Source organism: Dermacentor albipictus, chromosome 8 (genome assembly GCF_038994185.2).
Source record: "Dermacentor albipictus isolate Rhodes 1998 colony chromosome 8, USDA_Dalb.pri_finalv2, whole genome shotgun sequence".
NCBI lineage: Eukaryota > Metazoa > Arthropoda > Arachnida > Ixodida > Ixodidae > Dermacentor > Dermacentor albipictus.
This window is the reverse complement of record NC_091828.1, coordinates 102,383,570-102,401,781: the sequence shown is the minus strand read 5'-3', so window position 1 is coordinate 102,401,781 and position 18,212 is coordinate 102,383,570. Positions and strand designations below refer to the sequence as shown.

General features: G+C 45.0%; 1 protein-coding gene across 4 annotated transcripts in view; it reads right to left on the bottom strand.

Moving 5' to 3' along the window:
- ema (C-type lectin domain containing ema) overlaps positions 1–18,212 on the bottom strand; it is a 67,740-nt gene that overhangs the window by 30,485 nt on the left and 19,043 nt on the right. For all 4 annotated transcript variants that reach the window (XM_065446307.2, XM_065446308.2, XM_065446310.2 and 1 more), the window contains 9 exons: positions 16,041–16,161; positions 14,131–14,317; positions 13,288–13,338; positions 12,005–12,118; positions 10,649–10,907; positions 9,052–9,178; positions 6,675–6,775; positions 3,171–3,223; positions 2,466–2,535 (listed from right to left, as the gene is read on the bottom strand). In XM_065446307.2, coding sequence (XP_065302379.1) covers positions 2,466–2,535; positions 3,171–3,223; positions 6,675–6,775; positions 9,052–9,178; positions 10,649–10,907; positions 12,005–12,118; positions 13,288–13,338; positions 14,131–14,317; positions 16,041–16,161 — 1,083 coding nt within the window. The remainder of the gene's footprint in view (positions 1–2,465; positions 2,536–3,170; positions 3,224–6,674; positions 6,776–9,051; positions 9,179–10,648; positions 10,908–12,004; positions 12,119–13,287; positions 13,339–14,130; positions 14,318–16,040; positions 16,162–18,212) is intronic.

The following is an 18,212-nucleotide window of genomic DNA, read 5'->3' as shown; positions in this document are numbered from 1 at the left end:
GGAAAGTGCGCTTCGTCAACAGTGTCATTTGCAGGCTGTCACACAGAAAGGTTTAACGAGTGCGTTCTTTGAACTCGCTTCGCATCCTCTGTTGCAGTGGTTAGCAAAAAATAGTAACGCTCAAGGCGCACCTAATAATGATTGACACACGGCTGACATCAATTATGAAACCAATTTTTTAGGTTTAAAATCTTATGAGAATTCCTGTGCCAACTGCAACGAAAACAGCTGTTCTTTCTCTGTCTGCCTTGGATGCAAGGATGGCGCTTCTTGCCTTGGCTCGCGATGAGCAATCCTGTTAAAATGGTTGCAAAATGTTACTTTAACTATGCCGAAATTCATGCCAAATACTGTCGCTGAATAATATGCAAGCTTATTTAGGAAAAAGAAGCACAAGCCCCTTGACTACATTACTATGCTTAGCTTAATCATGGAGTCTTACACACAGACCAGAGGACAAGAGACAATGGACAGACAATGTGTAGTTGCCCATCCTTTTCTCTTGCATTCCATGCAAGGCCTAAGGCACCACAATTAGCCAGAATTTCAGTTCTCTAGCTTAGCTTAAGCTGTGATGCCCAAGATGGGGAACAAAGAACATGGTTAAATAGAAGCAAATGCAAGAAACCACCTAGGAAATGAGAAGCACAAAGGTTCAACAAGATCCATTGAGCTGCCTCACAGAATACAACAATAATAATAAGACAAAAGGGTTAGCCGAAGCGAAAGTTAACGATAGGTCCAATGCTGCATTTGAACTTTAAAGTCAGCCATGACAAAGCCTACACAAGCACAGTACTTGATGCTGCCTTGACAGCAGTCCCGAGATTGAAACAGCTTGTTGGGTAGGTTGGCCGACAATTGGGGAAATCATTGTAGTACAAACGGCTCGAACACAAAGGGCGAAAGACGGGCAAACTATGTATACACTCACACTGCTTTCTGCTATTTGCAATCTGTTATTTGTGTTACAAGTGACTCCGCAGTTTTAAGAAACCCTTGAACTACTATTGATAAGGAAAAAGAAAATTGTATATTCCTCTTTACTAGTTTCCAGCACTTTCACACATTGTGATGGAAACGGTATTATCCACAAGACGTTACCAGAGTAAAAGCTGTCGAGTCGTCAATATACGAGACAAGTCAATTTCTATCTGTATGCTAGCACGCCTCTGCCAAGGAAGTCGCACACTTGATTTTTCCTTATTTTATTGCTCCCACGCAATCAGCTAGTTTCAGTTTGCATACGTTTTGAACAGCGTGTATAGGGCACCAGGAAGCAGCAGAAAAGCACAGAGTGCAGATAAGCAGCAGTTGATGGTCGCTTCAAACAAGTATGGCAGCATGACGTCACTTAAGTGTCCACGTGTTTTTAAAAGAAGTACAGCTAAACCTCGATACCGGCAATTTCCTTCATTATACCGAAATTTCAATAGAATGACATTCGACCTTATATACAGATAAGCACAGTCGCCAATGAATTTTTCTTACAAGGAAGGGGCTGCAAAATTTTCTGCATTAATGGGCGATCGGAAAACGCAAATCTAAACGAGAAAAAGAAATTAACATCTTTGAATTTGGGAGTCGGCGACGAAAGATACGGTTTCATGGCACGTTGACAGCACCTTCACCTCAGTGGTACGAAGCGAATACAGCCACACTTTGGTGGACACTCCATCCCCGCGGCTGATAAGTGTCTTCTGTAGTGGGCGGACACTGTCACGTACTGACAAGTACGTATCAAGTACTGGCAGTGGGCAGTGAGTGCTTTGTCTGCCTCTCACTTCACCGTGACTCCGAAACTCGAGGTTACACGCCCTTCAGTACTAAATGCCCTGTGAGGGTGTGCACGTAATGCCGTGCCATCTCTGCATGCCCACTCTTAGCATACATAAACCTTGAAAAAGTTCGATACTTCATTATATAGAGAATTTTGTTATACTGAAGTTCATTACATTCAGGTTCAACTGTACGTCGCGAAGAAGACAGAGCGCCCATGGTGGGGGGGGGGGTGACAAAACGGGAAAGCGAAATATCTTGCTCACCCTTGAGCTCTGATGGCTCTCAGCAGAGGGCTTCGAGCACTACGCTGACATATGCTATAGCTAAACGCACTGGTTAAGGAATTAACAAAGGACAGGTTAGGAGTGACGAGAAGACATACAAGGTAACAAGGTCTTGTTGCCCTTGGCCAGAACTTACGTCACGCTGTAACCTATGCATCTAGCCAAGATATTCCACCAACTAGCCGCCGTCGCAACATAAACTACTGACAAATGTCCACAAACAACAGTGCCTACCAGAAGCCGAGCCTTCCAGCTACACAGGGCCCACAGAGATGGCGGTAAAGAACACGTTCCTGTGGGTGGGCAGCGCAACCCGGACGAAGGACGAAAGGAAGAACACAACACGAGCGCCCAGCTTGCTGTCTTAATTCGGTAAAGAACACCACTGAGCCCACTCACCGTATTTACAGCTCAAGCTGATGATCTGGATCAGCTTGTCCATGAGGGCAACATTGTACCAGTGCTTCGTCTGCAAAACCGCCACAGGGTAAAGGTTGGACATCACACACTGGCAAATGCCTTTGCTTTCAATGCCATTAAGGGCGCAATATGAAGAGCAACACCAAATAAGTCTAGACTAGTAAGGTATTTAACTATTTATTCATTCATTAAGAATGCAGAGAAATTACATTACGGTAGAACGTTAACACCTGTTTCGATTTCCAGCCAAAACCTCCTCAGTGCCAGTGTGTGATGTCTTGAACTTCAAAAGCATTTTTTTCTCTTATTTGAGGCCATTTTTCTGAATGAGGAAAGTTTCCAAAACTTGCTAGGATGAGCCTTTGGTTCCTTTATGATGAAATGTGATACCTATTTAGCAATAAGTAAACAATTAAATGGACCCAAGCAGTAGCGGTCGAAATTCATGACATCACGGCAAGCTGGAGCAGGAATTTAGGGCAACATCACCACCAGTCTCTTGCTCTTGCATCTTTTTCTTGGCCTCCTTCCACCGTGAGCTTAAACGTTCATCTCTCTATCATGGAAATGTCACTAATAATGCTTAACTCAACAACTCAATAGCAGTACTTAATGTTCCCGAGTGGCCCAGCCAAAAGCTGGGAACTACAAGCAATACGTGGTGCTAGGCTCTGGGGGGCCTACCTCTGGATTCAGTGACGGCATGAGCACTGTGTCCAGCAGCTCGCGGTTGATGCCTGTTTGAACCAAAAGAGAGAGAAAAACAAAACTATCTACTCCTCTGGCATGAATACGCACAGCGCACAACAGAAGGTACAGAGTACAAGCTTCACACAAGATGTCTGGTCATTAGGACCAATGCTGTTGGTCTTTCTACAGTGCACCAAGCTTCAAGAAAGTCAAGACAAGTACCCCTAAAAGCATGTCACGAAAACCTTATGCCTTTCTGAATTTGGTCAAAACACGTTGCTGGGCTAATTGGTTCACTGTGGCAGCAAACGGCATCACAGAACACGAGGGACAAGCAAGGAGACCGAGACGATCAAAGTGAGCATCACCAACTGAAAGTTTATTTCTTGATAAACTACTTTCCTGTCAAAAATGCTGTGCCATGCTGGTAACACGCATGCAATTAGTGACCGGGAAGTACCAGGTGTGCAGCATTAGAGAAAGGAAAGGCGTGCAAAATGGATGACCATTATTGTTTGAGAATAAGATAAACACCAAAGGGTGCAAATGTTTCTTAAGAGCATATTGGTGCATTGAAGACGCTATTCGTCGCACTTGGAAGCCCCATGCGTGTGGTATCATTTTGCCTGTAACCGGAGCAGCTCCTTTGAGAACTGCGTACAAGCTGTTACTTTAATTTTACTCAGTTTTTGCAGCATGTGTCAGTGTAATTTTTCGAAACATGATTGCTGAAACCTGGCGAAGGGCTGTTTAGCGCTCATCTTCGCAGCTGAACTCTGAGACAGTACTAACTCAAGCGGGCAATCTAAAATTTTAGGTGACATGCAGGACAGGTACTAATGAATGTTAAAGGACGTTCCTCTGGCAAAATTCAGAAGGTATTCGTATGTGTGCTTATTTATCCTTTTTCGGGGACTGTATTTCGCCTGCTAACAACCTAATGTTATCGCTCAGCGCAAGACAAGCTGGCATTATTTCGAATTGACTCGAATGTTATCGTTGAATCTACCTATTGTGTATGTTCTCGTGAAACCTTGTGTAATCAAGTTGTATTCGTGATATAATTTTCGTAGTACTTTCTGGAAGGCACGTGAACACCAGCAATTACGCTGGAACTTTCGACGAGTCATATATGAACGCACACGAACTTCACCCGCAGATCAAATTTTCGCCGATTGCCGATTGTGTTGGCGCTATCGTTGTGCTTCGAATGCTTTGTGCTTTGCTACTGTGCTCTTGACCATCACTAAGTGACAGTATAATAAATGCATCACTAATGATATTTAGATTAGTACAGCACAAAGGTAAACAATGAACAAGGGAGAGGGACTTGCATGCATCATGTTCCCTGTACTCCAACTGTGTTTCGCATAGCTTCAAAACTATTATGCTTCACCAACAAGACCGAGTGACTCGAAGCTTGCATATTTCATGCCACACAAAGGACGTCCGTTTTGTCAAAGGTTTGAAAAGCATTACTTTACCCACCAGCTGCGCATGAGTGTCCAGAAGGAAGAAAGAAGACGGAAAGAATGTTAGGAAAGGATCACATGACACAGAACAAGAAGCACTTCCCACAAGCACAACATAGAAGAGAAACACATAAGGAAAAAGAGAGGAGAGAAAGCAATGAATTTAGCCATACTAAAGCTTGAAGCACACAAAAACTTCAGTAATCAAAAATCAGTAAACACAGAGGTTCTCAATATCATGACATGACTTCTGTGCATTCCATGACATGGCGAAAAAAAAAAAAAAAAGATGAATAGCTTCACTAGCTTGACCATTTGACATTTAGAATTGAAGATGAGAACATTTTTACAAAGCAGCACATTATCTGGTTTGCAATAAAAACAATAAACGACATCTAGCTTGAACGCGCAGTGTAATGGATGTAATAATAAGTACAAGAAAAAGGGCAGTAAAAACACAGGAGACTAGCTTAACTGAAACAGCAGCTTCAGTACTCTTATGTGTCACTGACCCTGTGTAAATGACACTATTCATCTTATTACAACCACCCAATGAAAATTCCAAGACATATATATGCTAACTGATGGGTACAATTACTGTCAACATTCAATAGGTAACTACCTAAAAAAGTTTAATCAACTGCCTAGACTACTCAAATATAAAACCGTTAGGCAAACAGAACATCACCTGGCCCTAAGACACCCACAAAACAGAATCGTCAAGAAATTCTGCTTGAAATTTTTCGGCTGCACCATAGCAGAAAGCCTTGTTCACAGCAACAATTAACAATGATCAATATGCAATCTCATGTTATCATAAATGTACCACTGCCTCAGGCTACTGCAATGTGAACCAATTTGCAAAATTTGAAGTGTGTGCCTGGTAGAGGTGAAGTAACATGCTCAACTATAAATTTGTTGTAAATAAAAATGGCAATGGAAAACCAGCAGTCCAGTTATTTCATCCCTGCCACTCAAAATATTTGGGTTTCTGTTGTTTTTATCATTTGAACTGCTCCTGTCACAATTCATTGGGCACAGCAGCACAGTATATGATGAAAGCCATGCCAATGTCAACACACAAGTATAGCTTGAATGCAATCTTGTTCTTTACAGTGCCGTGCATATTTTTGTGCGCTTGCACGTGTTGGTGTAGAGGTGGCTCTAGCTTTGCAGCTATTCTGTAAATAGTCCAAACTATGTGCCTCTGTCTGTAATTAGGAAAGTTTGCACCATTGCTACTTCGGTACAAAACCACCTTGCTACCCTAGAGCCCTCCGGAGAGGTCAGTTGCAAAACACAACCAACATTGTATTAGTAACCACAATTGCAGAGTGCGGATCAGTTATTCTCATTCCGAACTGTAAACTACAGTGTGGACGAAAATGTAAATTGCCAGCAGGGCTGCAACGAGCGCAGTTTACAAATGGTGTGCAGCTCATGCATATTCATTACAGTCCAATTACCTTCAGGCACACCTGACAACCTGCAAACCTTAAAATTCATAAAAATTCCACAGGCACAAGACCGACTGATGAGTGTGAAAAGGGGGGAGGGGGAAGCAGCAGTAATATTAGATTTTTCAATTACCTGAGCACACACCTCTTGTGCTAGACATCTGTATTTCACAAACAAGAACTTACTGTTATATGCAGCACATATGCAGCAGCAAACATGAAGCTGCACAAAGTGAGAACACACGGTGACTTTCTCAGCAACTTTGCTGTCGTCAACTTGGCTTGCTTCAGGAACCTGCCCGTATAAAATCTGAGCCAAGCAGGTAACCCCCTGGTGTCATTTCACCGTCAGGCGGCATGTGAGGGTATGGTCAGAGACTTTATACGCTAAGCTTGCTTGACTTATTGCAAAATTTGGAAGAACATCTGTAAAATTTTTTCCGAGCAAGCCTGAACTCCTTAACCTTACTGAAAATTTCGCAAAGCTAGCAGGTATGCCTTTGAGCAGTTAACAGCGTCAAAAAACTAACCGAAGGGGAAAAATAAGTGTGAACAAAAACACCACAAACCTGGGTTGTGGCCCAACGCGTAGAGTAGACAGAGCGCAAACAACGCTGGGTGGTCGTTCTCGCTGCAGTCAAGGGCGTTCAAGATGGCCGCCAAGAAGGGCCTTCAACACAGACAGTCGGAAGCGAGCATTAATTTTGCTGCACAAATTTGAAGACACGAGGACTCTCAGAATCCCGAAGTATCAACCATAAACCCAAAAAACAAAAACCCACAACAAAACACATTCATAATAGATACCCCTGCTTGTCTAGACCGAGCTGTTCACTGTTCTTCACCATGGGTTTAAATCATGAGCGCACTGACCAATACTGGCACCCTACTCACTTCAAAGGCCTGAGATACGAGCGTCAGTGAGTGGCTAATGCTATGGGCAGATGTAAGTATAAAGAGTGAGTGCCAATAAACGTAAGTACGAACTAAAGTGAGTGAAGGGCGAGTTTGAGTGGACATGTAAACCTGAGTGACTGTCGGCAAGCGTGAGTGCATACGAGTGTGCTTGAGTGGGCGCCGGTGCATGAGTACGGGTAACCAAACACTTTAAGCGCATGATCAGATGAGGACGGTGAAAGACGAGTGGAGACACACGGGCGTCTTTTTCTGCCCCATATGTTAGCGCAGGTAGAAAGCAATGAGTTTACACTTTTCAAAAAACAGCAGTAAGCTGTTGGCCACGGCTTTGCCATGCCTGTCGTATGCACTACAACCCAATTACCTTCCAGCATGGACCTATCTTATGAGCCTTCCAAATACATGCACTACCTAACATTCTCATGAATGAGGGGTAACCAAGGGGCTCAATTTTTTTTTAACCAAAACCATACGAAGTCAATGGATAACGCAGCTGCCTGAACCACAATACAGTCACTGACCAATTTTCTGGACCTTGCAGGGACTGAAAAATAGTCCAAAAAATCGAACAGTCCAGTGGCTTAAAAAACATCGACTTAAAAACAGCGGCTTAAAAAAACATCTTTAATAATGCCCTGCTTTGTACTACGTGTGGAGGCAGATTTGTTTGGATTTGAGCAAGAGTGACATCGTCTGCGCATAAAGTCGCCAAGAGCGTTGCCATTTTGCCGATCTCGCCAACGAAGATGGTCATGGAGACTGATGACACGAGCCATGTTTATTCGCACCACTTGGCTCCTGCGAAAGCACAGGAGGTGGCACTGGTCACACAAATGCGAAGCTGTGCAAACACACACAAAGGTGCGACAAGGTCTCCGGACACACTTGCTCCGAGGACACACCACGTGCAGAATGTCAACCAAAACTTTAAAAAAAAAAGAGAAAAAGAAGAAAATAAATGCTAAAAATTGGAGCACGCTTAAGCTTCGCCTTCAAGAGTGGAACGCGATTGCGTTATCGCAGCCCGTTCGCACCGCCCACTCAAAACCATCTACACAAGCCAAATGTCGTGATCGGCACAGACAGCCGGGTCGCGACGCTACATAAAGGCGGATGCGATCATGGGACGAGTGGCACGCCCCGTGTTGGGGCAGCACCGTACATTGCGAGGAGGGGGTCTTCTGTGTTTGCCGCAAGATGGCTCTGCGTGTGCGCAGAGTGCTGAAGCTACTCGTGCAACGACGACTTCTGTAATTTACATGCTCATAATTACCGATATACACTGCAGTATAACTTTCTAAGGCAACACCGCATTCGCTAGAGGCGCTATTGTACCCCTCTGAAGCATCGAACTCGTGGCTGAGTGGTAGCGTCTCCGCCTCACACTCCGGACACCCTGGTTCTATTCCCACCCAGCCCACCTTGCAAGTTGTTTTTTATTTATGAATTGCCTTCCGGGATTTTTCGCTCATGGCCAACGCCACCAACGCCGACGACACCGGCTTTTCTGAGACACGAGCTCCTTAACGCTGTCGCGTTAAAAAGGAATTCCTAGCCAAGGAGACTATGACAATAGTGCTGGCTGGGAAAAAAAATAAAGCATCTTCATCAAATAAACAGCAGGCATGGCTTCCGAGACCGGAGGATAGCATGCGCTCTTTATTGATAGCGTGTGCCTCCCAACCTTGGAAGCTATAAAGCAGGCCACTAAAGGCCGAGCCTGGCTCAGCCAATGGAATATCCAACATGGCAGTCTCCAAGAGCAGGAGCATGGCTTGGAACAAGCGATTTAGTCCAGAAAATCGAAGAGGCCTTTGAGGCCTAAGTTCGTCCGAAAAATAAATCGCGCAAAAGCGTTAGCTCTATGGAAACCCCAACGGTGCATTTATTAAGTGCGAAATATCCATCAAGTCCGAATTTTCCAAAACATCCGTCGGCGACTGTGTATGCAACTCCCACAGACACTAACGCCATCTAGTTTTGTTGCGGGCAACTATTCCAGAAACACTGTGCTTGCTGGGCACTTACCTCTCGCAGAGGGGCCAGCCCTGGCTGAGCTGCTCCATGGCAGCCATGTTGAGCCTCTGCGCTGCCTGGGCCTTCTGTTCGTCCGTGATGTTGAGGCCATCGGGTAGGTACGCGGGGTTCACCTCACCTGCAACAGAACCCCACGTCCATCACTATCAAGCGTATTGCTGACGGCATCCACTACAGGATGCGAGCAAGGTGCAGCAGCTGACAGAACAGCGGTCACCGTTGAAGACAGGTGACATCGCAGGCCACAAATTAGCATCCCTCAGTTGACACTCGATGGGATTAGAGGCAGGAGAAGGCATCATCAACGCACTAATGAAAATTAATCGACCTTCACATATGATTAACTCCATTAAATTCTTTGACGAGACCAAATGGTTTAGGGATCTCAGTTTAGTAGCCCATAAGTTCAGTGCACTTGTGTTAGGCTGAACTGCTAGCAAGATAAACAGATTTGCAAGGTCCATCTGTGTTTGTGTCAAAGTTTGTATAGCCTATCGCACGAGGACAACTGGCCTTTGAGATAACAGGGAGGCTTTAGGAGCTGATCACAATGAGGCAGCCTCACCAAAACGGTTTCTTATGCAGTGCAATAATGCCACACGCTTTTCCTCTCGCTCATGCAGAAATGAATAGGAAGTTACGTAAAACCTACTTACATAAATAATATGGAAAACGAATGTAATTAAAGAACTGCATACAGAAATGTTTCAACAAAAAGCTTCTAGTGGTGTATACCCCATTTAAGCGGCCAATTAATTATGCCCATTGAAAATTTTGTCTTGCCAGAGTTTCTGGGTCTTTAGGATCACGAAAGGTGTACTACTGCAGAATGGATTAAAGAGTTTTCATTTCTCCCGTAAGTTTTGTCAAGTTTTCAGAATGTGGACTTTATGTGAGAACACTTCACGTATGGTAACATGCACTACGTATTTCATGTCTGGCATACATGGGAGAAACTCATCCAGTCGCTTGAAATACATGCTGGATGTAAGAGATTATGAACAAAAATGAAAAGAGTGAATCCACTACATGATGGCATGCTGGTACTAATAGCAAATCCCCAGCTGTCTACCCTCCAACTCATTTTACTAACGCCTCGCACATATTATCCAAACTTGCAACACAGGATCAATTAGAGGTGTTTTAAGATGTTTGCAACACACTTTAAATATCATTGCTTTCCTCAGTGCATTTGCATTTGGTGCACTATCGCAGCAAGCACAATCGCGCACACAGTGCCTGAAGGAAATATAACTAGAGGGGGAACTTCGGGCCAGCAGGTCCGACATGTTTAAAGAGGAAAAGAACTGCGACTTCAGACGGGATGTGAGACGAAGTAGTGGACAGGACGAGTGGTAAGCATTCCACTTTCAAGGTTTTAGCGATTCTCTTTCAATGCCCAGTTGAAGGGGCGAAAGCCCCAAACATCGCAAAGGACACCGCAAGGTCTGTCATTCTATGGTCATTCTATGGCGCTTTCATCCTGGTGATTCTGTCCACTAAAACAATAACGCTAAAACTACTTATCAGCTAAAGCTCTCCAGTAGAGGTGCACGCAGCACCTGCAACATGGCGGCAACAAACTTACAGTCCGTCGCTGACACTGGCTGCGAGTGATCGCCGTCCTCCGGGTGGCAGGGCACCGATGGGTGCAGGCCAGGCGGGTAAGAGTTGGTAGGTGTCGTCGTAGCCGAGCCGCTAGCGTGAGGGTCGCCGCGGCAGCCCTGTTCCTCGGCGCTCATGGCTGCCATGGCCTCGCTTGCCGGGGCCACAGCTGTCCATGTCTCCAGGCTCTTCTCGAGCGTTTCTTCGGGGGCCGCAAACTCGGGCTCGCTGCCCAAGTCACTCTGAAGGCAAATGCGAGACAGACAGGGAATGCTACCAACGATCATAAGCATCTGAAAGAAACTGCAAACACATTTTTTTTTTGTTCAAGGGAAAAAAGAATTCTGATGTTTTTTATGTGTAGAAACTATGATCTGATTATAAGTCCCACTGTAGAGGTTGACTCTGGATTAGTTCTGACCACCTGGAGTTCTTGAAGGTACACCTAAATTTAGGCACACAAGCAATTTTGCGTTTCACCCAAATCGAAATGCAGCCGCTGGGGCTGGGATATGATCTCGCGACCTCATGCTTAAGCTGCGCTACATCGCAGCCACTAAGCTACTGCAGCAGGTGACGAGAAAACAAGCAGTACTTGAAGATTAGGACAAGAACACAGCAAGACATTACCGAGTGGCTTTTATAGTACCCAATTGTGCCCCCAGCATGGATGGCGTTGTCACAAGGAATTCAAACGAGTGACTCACATTGTGCACACGCAACAATGGAGCCTCTGTCCCACAGAGGAAACAACTATGGCAAGCACATATTACTGAGAACACGCATCTCAACGACTGAGGTTTCAGTGAAAAATGGAACACTGACAGCAAAGTGACCAAGTGTTCAAAGGAAGTGTTCGCTAACAGATTCATCGTTGTCAATCCATGTTACATCGACTGCATCTTACATCAACTTGATTCCATCTTATGATCTCGATTACCCAACCTCATCCACTCCCTGATCTCCTGCCATCTTCAACGGCATTTTCCAGTTCCCTTGGCAACCAATCCCATTAGTAACGACACTGGGTGCCAACCACATAACCCATGGTCTATTAGACTAGCATGCTGCTATTCTAATAGTCCGTTAGTTACATAATCTATGCACTATGACTTGTCCAGCTCCATTTAGTTTAGAGATTGTTGACCGTCAAATATGGAACTCGTATGGCCTGGTCTACACCCAGTTGTAACAGTTTTACACAATGACGGGCTTCTGAAGACAAATTTCAGTTCACGAAACTGAAATGTCCGCTAATATATACATAAAAATCAAAGACTATGTGAAGCAGTTCAAAATAGGAAATTGAAAGCAGAACGAAACCGAATGGAACAATTACCTTGTTTGAGGCGGAGTCGTCCTTGGCTCGTGAGGTGAACACTTTCATGTCTCGGTTCAGGATGATGTTCGCCAGCTGCCGGACTAATGGCTCATGCGACACTATAAGGAACACCTGCACGCATGCATGGGCACATGAACATTGAATGTATACTACTTCACCATCTGATCCCTGACAGCTGCTAAACACTAATGTAGTAGGATTCCTTTTCAACTGACACACTCTAAACTTTAACAAGGGTTTTTCTCCTCGATGAAACAAGAAGTGCAATGCTGACTCCCCAATTTCATTAATAATGACAGGCCATGCCATGACACGGTGGCCTTCTCCAAAGGATGCCAAAAGGATCTTCTGAACAGCAAATCTTAAGAAAATTTGAAATGCAAAATTCGAATTGAATCGGAAACGTTCAAAAGGCGATTTCCTGCTGAATTATTTTATGCACCAACTGACCAGGCATACAAATGTTTGTACTCAACATACAGCAAATGGTGCTGGCTAATGAAACACTGAATGGCAGCATGAAAGGCAAAAAATTTGCAAAAGTGACTGACTGATTGATCGATCAATAATACTAAAGCAATACCAATGCAACAATACCAAAGCAACATACAGGGTAGGAGCAACTTAGTAATGACCGAAGGAGGAGAATGGCAACGGATTAATTTGAACCATTTGACCCTCTGGGGTTATTCATGTACAACCAGAACAAGTTACAGTGTGGTAAGGCTATAGTAAACTTTTTTCTATTGATAGATCTGGTGGCCTTATGTTAAAACACAGCAACTAAATATACAGGCTACGATGGGTAGAGCATTGAAGGCTTTGAAAGGGCTCGATGTTACTTTCAGAAGGACTGTGTGTTGGGGCTAGTTGGTATCGGTTCATACTAGCGTAATGGCTCCACAGAGAGTAAAAAGAGTGATAAAAACACACATGACCGGCCGCTTGTGTCCTGCGTGTCTTTATCCCTCTTAGTTTACACTGTGTGGTGCTGTTACACCAGCCTGGGATCAGCACTAATCCGCAACACTCCAGAGTTCGTTTTAAGTGCACTGAAGTCTCAATACACTCAACGTCCCTTGCATCCTGCACTCATCAGAATGCAGCCGCCGTAGCCTGAAGCGAAATCCGCAACCCTGTGTCCAACAGCACGATGCCACAGCAACTAAACTAATCTGGCAGGGCAATACGGAAGTCTGGTGTACAATAGCCCAAAACAGAACAAAAATTTCACGCAGGCACTGCTGAAATCACAAATGACAACATTCCAGCATGCTCACCTGTGACAAGAGGAACAACGAGACTACGCTGCTGACTTTCTTCCGGTCGTCCTGCAAGAAGCAACGCCACGCCGGTCACGAGAATTACAGCCTAGAAGTTGGCACAGCAAATACACGACAAACCTCTAGGAAACAGTGTGCGAGCATGCACTCGTACGAATAGCGAGTGCCTACCGTGCTGTATTTGCTTTGCTGTATTTGCCCTTCACAGACAATTCCGCAGCCTATCCGGCTGCAAAGAGTAGCCACACCTGACAGATGAGGCCAGCAGATGACAGTAAAAAAGAAATGCTACATCTCTGTACCCTACACTCTTTGTAAATGCTCCCAGTTGACAGTTTGAGATGATTAGTGTACAGATGGAGGTCTTAGAAAAAAAATTGTTTTTGTTGTTGTGATGGTTGACGTTTTGTTGGACATAGACAACGACGAGTTTGTCGTCTCCTCGAAAATCGGTGCATCGGTGCTCGGTGCATCGCCCTGTCAGCAAAAGGACAACACTTGTTTCCAGACTTACAAAGCATTGTAGGCTAAATAAATCATGTTCGACTACCAGAATCCAGAATCCCAATGCGAGAAATGGCTTGGCACTTTCAGTTCTTGCTCGTCGCGGATGAGGCGCTACCAACAGAAGTCCACGATGTGTAGATGCATGATGCCACATCTGGCAGGGAAAGTGCAAATTTGTTCCGTATGTGCACGCTTGTTCCATCACGCGTGTTAAGGACGGTCCACTGAATAAGCTGACTGCCGGGCCGATTTATCACTGTCCGGACCGACAAGCACGAGCCGCAATTTGCCCAGGAGACAAAAAGTCGGTGCAACACACCCGTAAACACTCACCGCCAGGCACGGGTGGGGTCCCTGGACGAGCGAGTACACGTAAAGGGGCACCAGGAGCCGGTTGAGGAGGTGGTCGGTGAGCACCGCGTTCAGGGCTTCGATGCGAAGGCACAGGATGTCGTTCATGTAGTGGAGGTGGTCCAGGTGCTCGGCCACCAGGTCAGACAGCCGAGTGCTGTTGCCGTGCCTGTGCAAAAAAAGAAACATGCGTGCATGCGAGACGTGCGATAGACATGTCAAAATAAACATTCATTCATTCGTTCGTTCATTCATTCATTCATTCATTCATTCATTCATTCATTCATTCATTCATTCATAGCACACGTGCTGGCACACCTGCCGAGTGTGTCAGGTTAGGCAAACTATCATTTCAGATATAGTAGAGGTAGTATTCGTTATTTTTTAATAGAAACCTTCTAGGCAGTTTATAGTGCAGGATAAGGGTGCAGCCACTTGTTTTTTCTATGCCATTTTTGTAAAACTCGTGTCACTTGAAAACCGTCTGTTTTTGCATTGTCACCGTATGTCAAATGTCTAATATTTTCAGTGTTTTAGAGAAAATTTGGAAACCTATAAGCTTCTTACCTTGTTCCCGACACAATTTCACTACAGAAACCACCTTAAAAGCAGCTCTTGGCAGGGTAGTTTGGAAACGATAGCTTTCCTAAAGGTGTTGCTTATTGCAGTGTGAGAAAAATCAATTCAATAGTAGCAGAACATGCCACTTTACTTTATAGTGAATAATGATTAACCGAAGGCCCCTACTGTGTACGATGCGCCCTCTTCATCAACATGACAGTGCTTGATGCCCCCCCTCCTCCCCCATCTCCCCTTAAATCCTTCATCTTTTTTTGTTGTTATTTTTACAGCTTTAACATTGACAAGCACCCCTGTCTGTGCTTGTCAAATGTTTCCCATAGTTGCTGCTAGCTAGACATGCTTAGTTGTCTGAACTCCAAAACCCAGTTCCAGCTAGTGAAGTGCCCTCTTGGTGCTGCATGCCCCCCATTGAACTATAGCACAGCCAATGCTCTGATGTTGCTGCAGCCTGCACTGTTCTCAAAAGTATGAATTCCATTTTTGGGCACCTCTTCCACACTAACACGAATGATTCAATTGCATTCTACGTCTACATCTTTGAACAGGGTGCAAGGAGATCTGACTTACTCGGCCTTTTACAGAGACATGCTAGCTCCTTTGTTACGTCTCTGCTGAAAGCTGGACAGTGGGTTCTTGGCACTGATTGTACTCTGAGTATTCATCGATCGTAATCTACCAATTTGAGTTTCTGTGCTGGTTAGCCAGTCAATCGAGACTCGCAGTGATTGAAAATATGTCACCTTTGTACTTTGTTGTCCTTATGCCAAACCACGTTTCAGTTTGGCTTGCCACTCAATACCAGCTTGCACCAGCCAAAAATATTCCTTTCAAAGCACGTAGTCTGTGAATTATGCTGCAGCCTTAATAAGCGTCTTATGGCTAAAAAGTGCAAAGACTCTGAGCCTTCCTCTTTCGAACAGGAATATTCATTCTCCAGCTTTCCTCGTGCTCTATGACAGCGCTTTGACAACAGCATTCGCGAGCGCTTTTGACGGCAAGCTCACGCCTGTGTCCCTCTTCTTTATGGTATTGCAGAAGGGCAATTTACTCATATAGCTGAAATATTTCTTTTGTTAAAAAGACAAAACACAAAAGAGATGGTACATACATAGGCCACCAAGGCTACAACCAAATGACAAGATGAAGCCTCTGTCATATTTCTGGTGTCAGCTTTGAACTACGAAGAAACTAGAACAACAAGAAGCGCTGCTAAGCCCCATACATCCACTGCATTTGTCCACTGAACCTTAGTGAGCTCTGTTGTCATGCTCTTCAACCCCACTGACTCAAAGGAAAGTAGGTACACTCACTCGGCATGCATGGCACAGTTGTCCAGCTCGAGGACGTGCTTGCCGATGAAGTAGACAAGGTTGGAGAAGTAGGGCGCAGCTGTCCGGTCCCGGATGAACTTCAGCATCGCCCTGTCCTCCACTGCAGAAAAAGAAAGGAGAGGGGAGCAGAAGCAGGACGAGAAAGAACGCAGCGGAAGCGAGACGTCATCAACAAGACCAATGCACACCTTCAAAGTATGAAAAACTGTGTTGCACTCTACGTAAAAGAAATAGCAAGAATAAAATAGTGGTTTAATTTACAGCGCTAAAGGAACCACACGGTTGAAAAATCACTTTCAGAACACGGACTGCATTTTTTTTCCCCCCAAGTCCCATTTGGAGAGTGTACCAACTCGTTTCTGATAGATTAGTGGCAGCCCATTGAATTTGTCCTAGTTTCCCATTTGAAAGCTGTGGGAATGATCGTGCCCCAAGATGGCCACCCGCGCAAGCGGGCAGACAAGCCACAGCAGGTTGGAGGAGGACAGGGAGGCCTTCCTTGCCAGGGCTCCTCGTAGGAGGCACTAGCGTTATCAGTGCCACTGGGCGAGTCACGCGAGATCTCGATGACAATGCCTAACTTTTTTTTTTTTTTTGGTCTCCTGCAAGCGGCGAGTGCGGTAATATCTGCTGCCACTAGCCCTTTTCCCGAAACGTGGTTAGCCACGTTTCGCCATGGCAGATGTGGTGGCTGCCCCACATACGCCAACCAGGAAGCCGGAAACTCCTCTTTACCTAGCGAATTTTTGTTTTTCAAGGAATTCCTCAGTGATGTTGCCTATAGCTAGCAAGCCTGCTTGAAGCATCAGTTCCAAACATGATTAGTGCTTTTCAAGTGTACACGTGGTCATCGTCCATGGTTTTCTCGTGCTTGCGACAGAGCCATCCGGTTAACCAACAGGCGTGCGGCAACTGCGCTTTACGAGGTGACAAAGCCTAGCGCCACTGGCCCACCCACTGGCGCGCCAACTCTCTACAAAGTGGAACCTCGGCATCCTCGATCTGTACATGGAGAGATGCTGTGCCTGTATAATGTGGCTGCTAGTATTGCAGCAACCAAAACATTCTTCTGCAGTTCTTAAAGGGACACAGAAGAGGAACATCAAGCTATGCTACATGCATAAATCTAGTTCCTGCAATATCAAAGTGGTCGCGCGTACTGTAGGGTGAAGCTTAGTGCAAGCCAGAGGACAAACACGAAAGACTGGAAGTGACGCAGCCCTAATGTTCCCTCAGCAGTCTAGCACAATGTCACAGGTTTCGACAGTGTCTGCTCAGGTCTACTTAACTGTATATTGGTGGAGAGCACTTTCAGGTCTCAATTCGGGATTATGTTGGCCAGATGCCTGACTAACGGCTCGTGTGGCGCTATCTGGAATCCCTGCCTGCATGCATGTGCATCTGGACATTGAAAGTACACTACTTGATCCTCAATGGCTGCTTAACGTTAACGCAGCCTTCATTTTCAACTGGCACACCCGAAATTTCAGCAAGCTCTCTTGCCCTCAGTGAAACAAGTGCAACGCTGACTTCCCAATGCCATTACTGATGACACGTCAAGTAGCAAACATGAAATGGTGCCTCCGAAAGATCTTGAAAGGAGCGTCAAAACGGCGATTTGTAACAAGTTTTTCAACACTACACTGTCTACTAGAAATAGCTTGGATCTAACTTCAGCTACCTTGCACATAATGGAAATTATGATGTGGCTGTGTTGCATAACCCAGGTTTAAAACAATAGTGTTAAGGGTCCCAGTCGTAGAAAACCTGGTGTCGAGGGAGCTGTCCGTGAACAAAAATTTCCGTATATGTTTAGGTATGTGTATATGCCACGCTTTGCTATATGACGTGTGGTATGTGCGGGTCATATTGCCACGCCATTCTATCACTAAGGTTGTCTTACATTCCTAACAAAGTTATTCCTCATAATTTTGAGAATGACAGCCCACAAACAGATGTCACGAAACAAAAACCGACAGCACATGCCTTTTATGTTAGATCTTCTCAGACTTAAATATTGAAAGTGCAAAACAATAACAGAAACCTGAAATTATGTAATTTTCTGGCGCAACTGTACACTACCTCTGTGATCGGCCCATGAAAGAGGCCGTGTTTTTACCAGAAAGCCTGCCTTTGTGCATAACGTTCACC